Source organism: Epinephelus moara, chromosome 10, assembly GCF_006386435.1.
Source record: "Epinephelus moara isolate mb chromosome 10, YSFRI_EMoa_1.0, whole genome shotgun sequence".
Classification (NCBI taxonomy): domain Eukaryota; kingdom Metazoa; phylum Chordata; class Actinopteri; order Perciformes; family Serranidae; genus Epinephelus; species Epinephelus moara.
The window spans coordinates 7,062,723-7,074,407 of NC_065515.1; the positions used below are offsets into that span (position 1 = coordinate 7,062,723).

Genomic DNA, 11,685 nt, shown 5'->3' on the forward strand with positions numbered 1-11,685 from the left:
AAACAGTGACGTGGGAGGGAAGCCGCGGCTGGTCAGTCCTTCAGTGATTCTCTCATAAGTTGGCCCGTTCTTCACCGTCCCCGTCATCTGACGGTTAATGGCCTCTTCGTTTGCGAGGGCAAGGAGGGCGCACAATTCCTTGTCTCCCCAGTTGCTCATCTTTACAGTGTCTGTCAGGTTTGCGTTTCCCTCTTGCTTCTAGCTGCGCACTAATTCCAGCTGTTTCCTGTTAGTCCATCGCCAGTGGGTCGCACGTGCGGCATCATCAACAGCTCCTCCCACAAGTCATCAACAGCCCCTCCCGTTGTGGAAGGGTGCCTCGGTTCTTCTTAAACTAAAAGGGTTCCGCCAATATGACTGCCCTACGAGGCGGAAAATTGGGCACCTCGGATCCACTCGCCAGTCCGGCTCTGTGTGTCTAAAAGCTCGCAGCTTGCCGGCAAAATGGCCCAACATTCGCAGAAAATCTGGCAGTGTAAAAGGGGCTTATGTTGCTGTCGTAGCGTAGAGAGCAATTCTGGGCACAGATTGAGCAGCAGAACGTCAGGCACAGTGAAAGTGACACTTGTACGTTCATTAAGCTGAGTCTAAAAGTTTGCATTCACTGGCCTCTGCAGCAGCTGCTCCTCTCATCCATTAATCCGATCTGATCAGCTTTGATTGATCAACTGATCAATTATCCACTCCAGGATTAAAAACTCCACTAACTGCTGTTGAGGACAAAAAGGACTCATGAAGACGTCATGCGCTGAGTTCACAGACCTGCAAAATCCTCTGAATTTAGAGAGGGAACACAGAGTGATAAAATGTAGTGACTTAAACAAAAAAACTACGTTTGCTGACACCACGTTCAGTCATGTTCCAAAAGTTCACATTGTCAGTCGTAAAAATACTTATACTAAATCAAAAATGCATATTTTCCCTCTAACTTGTAGAGCTATTTATCAGTCTAGATTGTTTTGGTGTGAGTTGCTGATTGTTGGAGATGCCGGCCGTAGAGATGTCTTCCTTCTCTCCAGTATAATGGAACCAGATGGCACTCGGCTTGTGGTGCTTAAAGCACCAAAAAAGTACATTTGAAAAACTTAACTTGAGCTGGACTGACCTTGTTGTCAACAGTTTAATATAGGAACTATTTTCTGTCTACTGAGCTACTTCCGCCAACTGTGTCACCGCACAACAGGAAGTGTGCATCTACTGCTAGCTCACCTGGCACTACTGAGAAAGCTAACATTGGAGTTTTACATCTTGTGCTGCCACAAGCACAAGACTCTCGCCTGTTAGTAGATGCATGCTTTGTTCTGCGCAGTGATATGGTTGGCGGGTGTAGTTTAGTAAAAAGAAAATAGTTCCTACATGAAGCTGCTCACAACAAGGTCTGTGGATTATCTTGAGTAACCAGGTCATGATTTCTAGAAAGAGACATTGCTGTTGAGTTTTTAAAATGTATTTTTTGGTGCTTTGAGCACCACAAGCTGAGTGCCATCTAGTTCCATTATACTGGAGAGAAGGCAGACGTCTCTACGGCCGATATCTCTGACATGTGGCAGCTCACACCAAAACAATCTAAACTGATCAATAGCACTACAGGTAAGAGGAAAAATATGTATTATTGATTTTGGGGTGAACTGTCCCTTTAAACACCACCTTGACAAATACTTAATGTTCCCACTTCAACTGTATTTTGTGTTTTACATATTTATTTTGCCTCCATAAAAGGCATATAGGAAATATAAAAAAACAAAATGTCTTGGGCACCTATGACTCACTGCCCATCAAATGCTGAACATCAGTGCAACTGAACAAAAATAGTCGTCTCCCGCCTTAAGATCAGGGAAAAAAAGCATGCAGCAAAGAGACATGTAACCTTTTGCATCTCTCTAAAAATCAAGCTTGCACACTTAACCCTGCCATTTCACATAATTGTCTGCGAGGCCCTGTCTGACCTGTGTGTGTGTGTGTGTGTGTGTGTGTGTGTGTGTGTGTGTGTGCTGCAGTCGTTATTGTAATGGGTGTTTCACACTGAAAAGATAAAGGTATGTCTGTTGGTAGAATATAAAGCTGTGTTTGATGCTGGCCAAACAAACAGCCCATTACCTTCACTGGATTGTTATCATGCGTCATCATCATAATAATTGTCCATGCATTAGAAATACCTCGCTGTTATCACTTTGTCATTAATCTCAATGGAAGAGATTAGCACAGTTAATAAACGATAATGTGAGCCATCATCAGTGTGAGATATGGCAGCAGCAGGTTTGAGGTTGTTTTGACTTATTTATCGAGTCTATCATCGACTCATCCTCTCACCTCACACTGCACCATTACACTAGTAAGCAACATCTGCTCTCAATAGTATTTTAATGATATGAGTTAATTTTTTAGCAGGGGTGCTATAGTTTTAATCACTTCTTTCCTGCTTTGACAGAATAAATCTACGTATGCATGCAGTCTCCTCTCTCTTCTTGTCCTCCTAAAGGGATCTGTGTCAGAGACTGAGGGCAAACAGATCTCTGGCCTTCGGAGCAGCCATGTGTCCATATAGGACATGGTAGACATCCAAATGACAAACCATCTGCAGATCTGGAGTCATCTGAGGGCACATTTTAAATTCATGATACTAACTATGGAATGACAAACTTGGAAAGCAGTCTGGCCTGTAGTCTGTAGTCTACCAACAGTTTCACATGGCTACTGCTACTGTAATGGCAGTGATCATTGCTGCTGCGTCATGATGCTAACTGAATTCCAGTCATTATAATGAGAATAGGGCTGGCCTTTAAAAATGCCAGGCAGTATCACAATGTCCTAACAAACACAACAACTAGTCAGTTGTTTATGTGCACTACAGGGCTGTTTAGATTCTTTTCGTCCAGCAGGTGATTTAATTTGGCAAATAATATGCAAACCTGTTTTAACATCTGATTGGGCCTGTCTCAGAGCAGCAGTTAGCGAGCAGGAAGACAAACCATCTGAGAGCTGAGGTGTCTTTGAGCAAGACAGTGAAGAGTGAATTCACAAAAGGATCATGCGGCTTTTGCTGCTGCTGAATTTGCACAAATAAGACACACACCACCGATTGGTCTCACTCCCAATTTGTCAAATACTGATGCTTTATCAGTGGCCCTTGGCGTCAGATACCGACGTACCTAGGCACCCTTTAGTGTTGGTATGAGACCCACTGGACGGCATAATTTTTAGATGGACTGAGCAACTACTCAAGTATAAAGAGTGAGAAAGTCAAGTGGATATGTCAAGCAAACTCTGGACTCTGACCCAGGAGACCGCCACTTGTTTCCCATGTGAAAACAAAAGTCAATCAATTATTTTAACAACAATGCAATGTGCTAATGTGAAGCACACTACACTAGTGCAGTATGTCATGTGACACAATTGACGTATGTCACTTGAGGTTACATAATGTTAGTAACAAATGTACTTACTTCAAGCCAAACCATGATGTTTACTTTAAAACCTAGCCATGTATGTTGCCTCAACCTAAGGAAGTAAACTTAAAAACGTTTTTTTGAAAAATGACTATGCATTTAATGAGTGGAAACTTGTACATTTTCTGTGGAAATGGCAGTTCATTTAGAAAAGATACTGCATGTAACAAGTGTAAACAGACATGCCGCCCCTAAGTGTCCAAAACTAACGCTGGAGGGATACCCAGAGAGTCATAATTTTACTTGTAGGGCAACTGACCAAGTGTCAGTATTTGACGAGTTGGGATTGAGAATATGTTGCATTCACAAACCCCAACTGCATAGGTAAGCAAATAGCATCTTGGTGCTCCTGATGGCCATCGACTGGGTGATGAGGAAGACAATGGCCGATAAACCCAGGGGCATTCAGTGGACTTTGTTCTCCCAACTCGCGGACCTGGACTTTGCCGATGACCTTGCTGTTCTCTCCTCTAAATATACCCACCTGCAGGAGAAGACTGACAGACTTAAATAGTATGCAGAACAAACAGTTTTGAACATCAACGCCGCCAAAACACAAGTGATGTGCATTAATGCTCCAGAAGCACCAATCACGGTGGATGAAGAAACCCTCGACAATGTTGAAGAGTTCACCTACCTGGGAAGTCTCGTCAGCAAAGACAACTCAACACCAAAGGACATCAGAGCAAGGCTAGGGAAGGCTTACAGTGTTTTTGCAAGGCATCACCCTATCTGTAAGTCAAAGCAGTACAGCCTCAAAACAAAGGCCCGACTGTATAACAGCAACGTGAAATCAGTGCTGTTGTATGGTTTGGAATGCTGGCGAGTGACAACACGTGACATGAAAAGGATCGATGCCTTCCACAATGGATGTCTCCGGAAAATCTGCCGCATCTTCTGGCCTGAGAAGATCTTGAACAAAAAGCTGCACAGCACAGGAAGACCAAGTGCACCACTGTTGTGTCGGAAATCAAATGCGGCCGATTACGATGGCTGGGACGTGTTCAGAATGTACCAGGATCGAATCCCAGAGGTCGCACTGAGATGGACCCCAGCTGGGAAAAGGAGTTAAGGTCGACCCAAAACAACCTGGCGACGAACCGTGACCACTGAGCTGAAGGAGATGAACCTTACATGGGGTGAGGCACAGCATGCAGCGCAAGACAGGTCCCGATGGAGGCAGATTGTCGAAGCCTTATGTCCCACCTGGGACGAAGAGGATTAAGAGAGATCTTGGTGCTCCTGTATTATTTACATGCACTTAAATTAGGTAACCTGCATAGTTTCAGTGCAGAATTGGCTCTTTTCTGTGTAAATGAACCTCATTCAAAACCAGTCAGATCAGCGCTAACAGTCACAAACAGTTACAGTAAAATCATTAGCACCTTCAGAGAGATGGTGGTAACGGACGCGCACTAAGAGACTTGGATGTCAGATACAAAATACGGTTGACGGTTTTGAGGAATGCCTCTGCATTCGGTCAGGACCTGTAGCTCACCGTCTGAAAGTATCAGTTTCCTTTTTTTCTCTGCCATTTCTCTGTATACTGTGTTCTTGTTGCAAATGCAATATTTATACTTTGCCACATGAATAGTTGCAATCACATGCAAAAAAGGAGCAAGCTGAACCCAGCAGCCAAACCTTATGGACTTGTTTACGCTGTAATATCGTTAGCACAATACCTTTTGTGAATCGGACCATGAAACGGGGCAGATAGGTTGCAAATGGTGCACGATTCATGGTGCTAGCAGCGGCCTTAGTCTATTCTTTGTGAATTTGTCCCTGAATCTGAACAAGCTCCATCAGGTCAGTGCAGCTCTGACCTCCCTGTGTAGTGAGCCAAGTGAAAGGAGAGTCACCCTGTGCGACATCACACATCACAATAAGAATCTGTTTGTATGCCGGGAATGTTTTAACATATGAGGAGTTTGTCCATCTGTGGCTGCTAAAATAAAAAACATAGGTCTAACACAAAGATAAACAAACAGACAGACAGTTGAAATTTAACAGTAGAAGAATGAGGGGAAAAGACGTTACTGAAATTTACAAAGGCTTTATGAAACATTTTAAAATGAGGCAATAGGTCTCTTCAAGGTGCAGCGTGGAAATGAAGAAAAAAGTAAAATTACCATTTATCCCCCGCTCATCGTAATTTCCTTTCCTCTCTTGACCTCACACTAGAAAATCAGCCTCTGAAAACGTCATAAAGACACCTGTTTATAAATGTCAGGTCAGCCGCACGGAGATGGCTAATTGATTCTATGTTTAGAGCTCGTCCACTTGTTTATTCTGAAGTGCGAGTAACAAGATGTCCAATGAAAAAAGAGAGAGAGGGGATAACAGGAAACACTTACATGTATCACTCTGAATCGCTTCTATATTATAATATATTATACACTAACATAGAGGGAAGTGGTGAGGTTAGGTGATGTTGCTGCCTTATCAAACATTTATTCATGAACGAGTTGCTTTAGGTCGTCAGCTCCATTTGTCTGATGTTGAGAAATGTAGCCAAATGTGTCTGCGGTTCCCCATTTTTGGACTGTTGATGATGATGATGATAATTTTTCTGACAATATGGCATCCGACACGACACAGTCGGTACAACAATCCTTCACAGTAAACACTTTTTATTGTTTAGACTGTTACATTACTGCTGTAAATGTGCTTTACTTTAAAAAGCCTGCATTGCATTATAACAATGACTAATTTTCGGCAGCAATAAAAGCAGACGTGTTTTTCACTCTAGATGATCTCACTCTAGCCTATTTCAAGTATCTTTACCTTTGCAGTGAGAGTGCATGGTCGCAGGCTCCGGTTCTTTGGCAATCTTCTAATTATCTATCTATCATCTATCTATCTTCCAAAATTCTGAGGTGCCTGGCGCGTAGTCACATTTTCAGGAGGTGTGCAGCCTAGCGTGGCTCTGCAAAGCTCTGCACAAGCTTTTTCACAGAAGTATAAATTAGGATTCATCCTCAGGGGACCATGAACCTCTGCATGACTCTGATCCATAAACGTATCACCACTTTAATCAAGAGAGGCACCTTCTGAGAGGAAAGAATATTTATTTACATGTGCACATAAGTATGAGAAATGTGAAAAGTCTTTGGCGATAAGGCTGGAGGTTAATGGGGTGGAGGAGGTTGTGACGATTCCACCTAAACTGACAGCTGACAGGAGCAGAGAGATTTAAAGTTTGGCAGCAGCATATAGCGTGAAGAAAGTCTTCCTGATTGAACTTACGCTGAGCTTCATTTGGGCCTCCTTATTCATTATTTGCACCATTATTGTTTGTTCAGTAATCCTTGAAATCCTCTCTGTTGACCAGATAAGTTTAATACTCTGTACTTTCTCAGTGACTAACATTAAATGTGATTTTGTTAATTCATGACATGAATGTGTTGTTGTCTCTCCTCTTACAGGTTAGGATTCCCCATGATGATCATGACGTGTATGATTGGCATGTGCTACCTGCTGGCCACCCACATCGGACTGGGATGGAACATGTGATCCACAACTGCTGTACAGAGCCAAAAAGTGTGTGTGAGTCTGTGTGTGTGTGTGTGTGACGTCTCCTTCAAGCATTCAGCTCTCTGTAATGTGATAAGTGACCTGATTCAGATTACAGGCACTATATGAAGCACAGCAGCCATATTTTGGAAGACGTCTTTGACCGAAGTGCAGATCAGCAGGGACCAGACTCAAGCCCCGTTTCCACCAAACACTTTTGGTATGGTACCTTTGAAACCAAAATTAACCCTTCAGACATGGTACCTAGACCCTAGTGTTTCCACTGCAAACAGTACTCTTTCATGTGGGCAGGGTTGTTGTCACTCACTGCTCCGTCCAGCACCCAGTGAATTAGGTTGTTTTTTTCTCCGACTCCAGCTGCTGCAAGAAGCAGCAAAGCATCCTTTCATTTTATAGTTACAGTTTACTCACACAACTCTCCACAGTATAAACAGTGGTACAACTCAGCCCTGAGCAGAGTGACCGTCAGCTATTGACCAATCAATGGACTGCAGTGTTCACAGCTCCACCTTTTAGTACCAGGACCAAAAATGGTGACGTATGAAACGGTTCCATTGGTACCATCCACAACTTTTCACAGTGGAAACAGAATGCATACCGAACTGAACTGGACCGTACTGCATGGTGGAAACGGGCTTTACAGGAGCTTTGACTAAAAATTGAGTCCAACATCCAACAACATGAGTGCGATGCGTTAGTTCTTGATGGCTGGTCCACCCTCACCCTGTCGAGTTTTACCAACTTGTCAAAAACTCAAACCTTATGTCCTCACAAGAGTTGATCCAAGGGAAGGACACAAGTCTGCTGGAGAAAAATGGTCCCACTCCATCATACCATACATGGTGCTACTGCCTCAATGGGTGTAACTGGTGTAAGTGATTCCAGCTATGGCCTCTGATGTCAGAGTATTCATTCTCTTGTTAACCTATGTGGTCTGTTTACATTAAGCAACGACTTATTTCTTAGTTAGTTGTCTGACACTGATTTGCTTTTAGAGACATTTAGGACACTGATCACTTTTTTAGGCGAACATTTGGTTTACCAAACGTATGTTGATATTTTAAAGGAACCACAATACCCAGTGAAAGGGATTTTATAACAGTTGATGTCTAATTGTTTTGTCATCGCCCAAATCTCAATAAATGAATCTGACAACAGCCTCAATCAGCAGGATGATTAGATGAAGCAGACGTAGACTGTTATCTAAACATTGTATACTACCTATTGTACTGTGTACACAATTATCTCATGTAAACTCAATGATTTAGTTCAGTTAACCATATTTAATGTAGAAAATGTATGATCATGTAAATGCTCTTACGTGGAACGGACAACATCTTCTCAGCTTGTCCAGTTGAAACTACCACCTGTATTTATTGTGCAGCACGACGACCTGAACGTCCTTCATGTTTCAGAACATTCAGACAGCTATCAACATGAACAATAAAGGTTGTGATGTTTCTGCTTTTCATTTGGCTCAGTTTCAGTTTATTTTTATAAAATATATGGCACCACTGTCTAATAAGGTAACCAGTGGCTTTATTATTGGTTTATAAATGGTTTAAATATGGCACTAAAAACAGGCTAACTGTGCAAAAATCCCAATTATGACTACAGTGGTACTACCGGAGGGGTAGACTTGTGGTATCAACACATTCTCATTCCCCGGTGGTCGAATACCAGCTACTTGTCATTTCCCTTGGTGTCTCATGGATACACAGAGGGCACCCTTTAGCATCTTTAGCATGAAACACATTGTAATGTGGTTAATTTTGTAAAATGGTTGCAACAAAACCAAAAGTACTTGGTTAGGTTTAGAAAAAAAAAATGTTTTAGGTTCAAATAAATACGTTTGTCATCTAACATTGCATATGTAAATCATGGAACATAACGTTAAAACAAAGTTTGACTTTTGGTTTCATACATGACACAAACTGTGGTCTCCTGGATGAAAGTCTGGTTTTGTTTTACCCATCCACTCCCCCCCCATCCATCTACATCCCAACCCTCACCTATAGTCATGAGCTCAGGGAAGTGACCGAAAGAATGAGATCATGCATAGACTCACAAGTCAGTCTTTAGACGCTTTGCTTAACTAAAGACTGATGACTTTCTCCCTGATTTTGTGTTTAGATGGGTGGATACAATTTCAGAGTTTAAAAAAACTCCCTACGTTGCAGAACCAATAGTAAATCTGCAGGGCGGTCCTTTGGTGGTTCGCTGAACTCTTGTGCTCGTAAACATAGTCCCACTAGAAACACGTATAGCGGTACAAAATGGCTCAGCCACGCTCGCAGAAAACGCCGTCAAAGTTAGTGGATGTTTGTCGTGTTTGCGGCGACACATTCTCGCCAACTAAAAGAAACAAACATAATCTTTTACAAGACCATGACTCATCCCTCTGGCCGGACTATAGAGGGATTCGCCTTGTTGTTTACAAATAGCCTACTTCCGGGTAGAAAACCAGCAGAGCTTTTAGCTATATATAAAGCAGTTTTGTGTTGCTACGTGTGGTATTTATTCAGTTTTGGGAAATCACGATGTCTAGAAAGCATCAGTGGCTGCAACTGACAGGGACAGCTAACAGCAGCAGCAAAGCTAACATCAGGANGGGTTGTAGGCTGTTTGTAGTCCGCGTGATATTGATCAATCACGTTTGAGCTGGCTGCAGTTGTTGCCAGGTTAAACGGTCCGTGCGGTGAACTAACGAGGCGGAACATAATTGGCGTCACTGCAAACTCTGAATCCATCGCAATGGTTCAGCATATTTACTTATATATAAACGGAAGTCGGAAACGCCCAAATCAAACCGGAATGCCAACAAATCGGGGGTCTGCCCCCAGAGGCTGTAGCTAATGGGTTCCGAGAATGGGGCACCTGATCAAGATCCTCCTGGGTGCCTGGCATTAGAGATTTTCCGGGCACATCCCACTGGTAGGAGGCCACGGGCAGACCCAGAACGTGCTGGAGGGATTTCATATCCTGCCTGGCCTGGGAATGCCTTTGGGTCCACCGGGGGAGCTGGAAAGTGTCGCTGGGGAGAGGGATGTCTGGGGTGCTCTGCTTGGCCTGCTCCACTGCGACTGGGCCCCAGATAGGATGGTCTTGCTCTCAGCATCGTGTAATGGGGATGGGTTTACATTGGAGTTAGCTGAAAGCCCTGTGTGTGTCATAAAGATGCTAAAGGATGCCTTTGTGTTGATGTCACACACCGAGGGGCATAACAAAGTGGTGGGATTTGACAGCCTGGGATCGAGAATGGGCTGGTTGCATGGCAGGGATTACTTCTGTAGAGCTGGGTATCATCAGCATAGCAGCGGTAACTGCCAAGGGAGGTAGTCCATACTGAAAAGAGACAAATACTTTGATTAACCCAAGCATATACAAAGTAATATTGAGCTGCTAATGAATGGATTGTGTTCCAGATGATCTGTAGCTTATTTCCAAAAGGTCAAAGGTCAAATTGTTCTTTGATAAACCAAAGAGCTAAAAAGTTAAGGCAAGTGTTGTGCTTGACAAGGATGAACACCAACCAGAGGGATTTTTTTCACAAGCTGTCAACCCAAAAATTCTTATTATTAGTCTCATTTACAAAACATCAATAAATATTAGTCATTAATGAAGCTATTAGTGATCATGCATAAACTCTTTTCTAAATGGTTCTCTCTTACTAAGTGGTTTACATAATAATTGTTATTTTTCCAGGAGTAATTTCCATCCCTTGTGATATGACAAAAATCCACTGCTATCTTGCCTGTTCTTTGCTGACAGGATCATAATTGCTCTGTCCACCTACACTTTCACACTCGAGCTCTGGGAGTTCTCACCATTGTAAAAATGCTGAAAATCACTAAATGTAAAGTAGAGGCCTCAGAGGTCAGTGGATACTCAACAAAACTAAATGACAACACTATCATGAAATGACTCTCATTGATGGTGCAGCAGCAGAGTGGAGTTCCCTTTTCATGTGAAAAGCTTTCTGGTACTTCACAGTGTTTCCTCTGAAGTTGCTGTTGTTCTGCTGCCACATCCACAGCTCGACTCTGACTGTGCTTACTGGCAGCGACAGAGAGTAAAAGTGACTCTCTTGTTCCCTTTAATGAGCCAGGCTCCAGGCAACTGAAACCCAAACTACACAGATCGATGTATAGCTCCTGTAGGACTGTGGTTTCACAGTAAAATGTAACTCCCAGGGGAGCACGACAGCTTGAAGTGTGTTTCTTACACTCAATGGGAATCTGTTTGTGTTGTCCACTTTGTTGCCATTACAGAGTCGTGCTCCGGATCACAGCATTAATTAGCAGCTAATTCATTAAAGATGCTTCCACCCTCCGAGAACTCTACATTGTTGTACATCATTAATGTATTTAATGTGTTCCAGGAGTTATTTATGGCTGGAGGCTTTAAAACTCTCGGTTGTGTTCTTCTGCAGTAAAATGAGCTACGACTCAGACACCATATGTTCAAAAACTATCAAAATTTGGTTTATAGGTGGGAAATCTTTCTCATTACCCGGACAATCAAAATCACATTTTTTTTCAGTCATGACAGTTTTCTATTATACAAAGTAACTCTTTGCATATTCCCCTCTATAGTTTGATCCAAACCATAAATTGTGGATAGCACATACAGGTCAGCCCAATCAACAGAAGAAAATGTTGGCAATGCACACACACACACACAAACACAGATACTTTACATTTGT

At 42.7% G+C, this 11,685-nt stretch overlaps 1 protein-coding gene across 1 annotated transcript in view; it reads left to right on the forward strand.

The window, feature by feature from the left end:
• Positions 1–8,410, forward strand: part of oca2 (oculocutaneous albinism II) — an 84,252-nt gene extending 75,842 nt beyond the window's left edge. The window contains exon 24 of the mRNA XM_050054592.1: positions 6,872–8,410. Coding sequence (XP_049910549.1) covers positions 6,872–6,959 — 88 coding nt within the window. The 3' untranslated portion in view covers positions 6,960–8,410. The remainder of the gene's footprint in view (positions 1–6,871) is intronic.
• Positions 8,411–11,685: the final 3,275 nt, after the last annotated feature.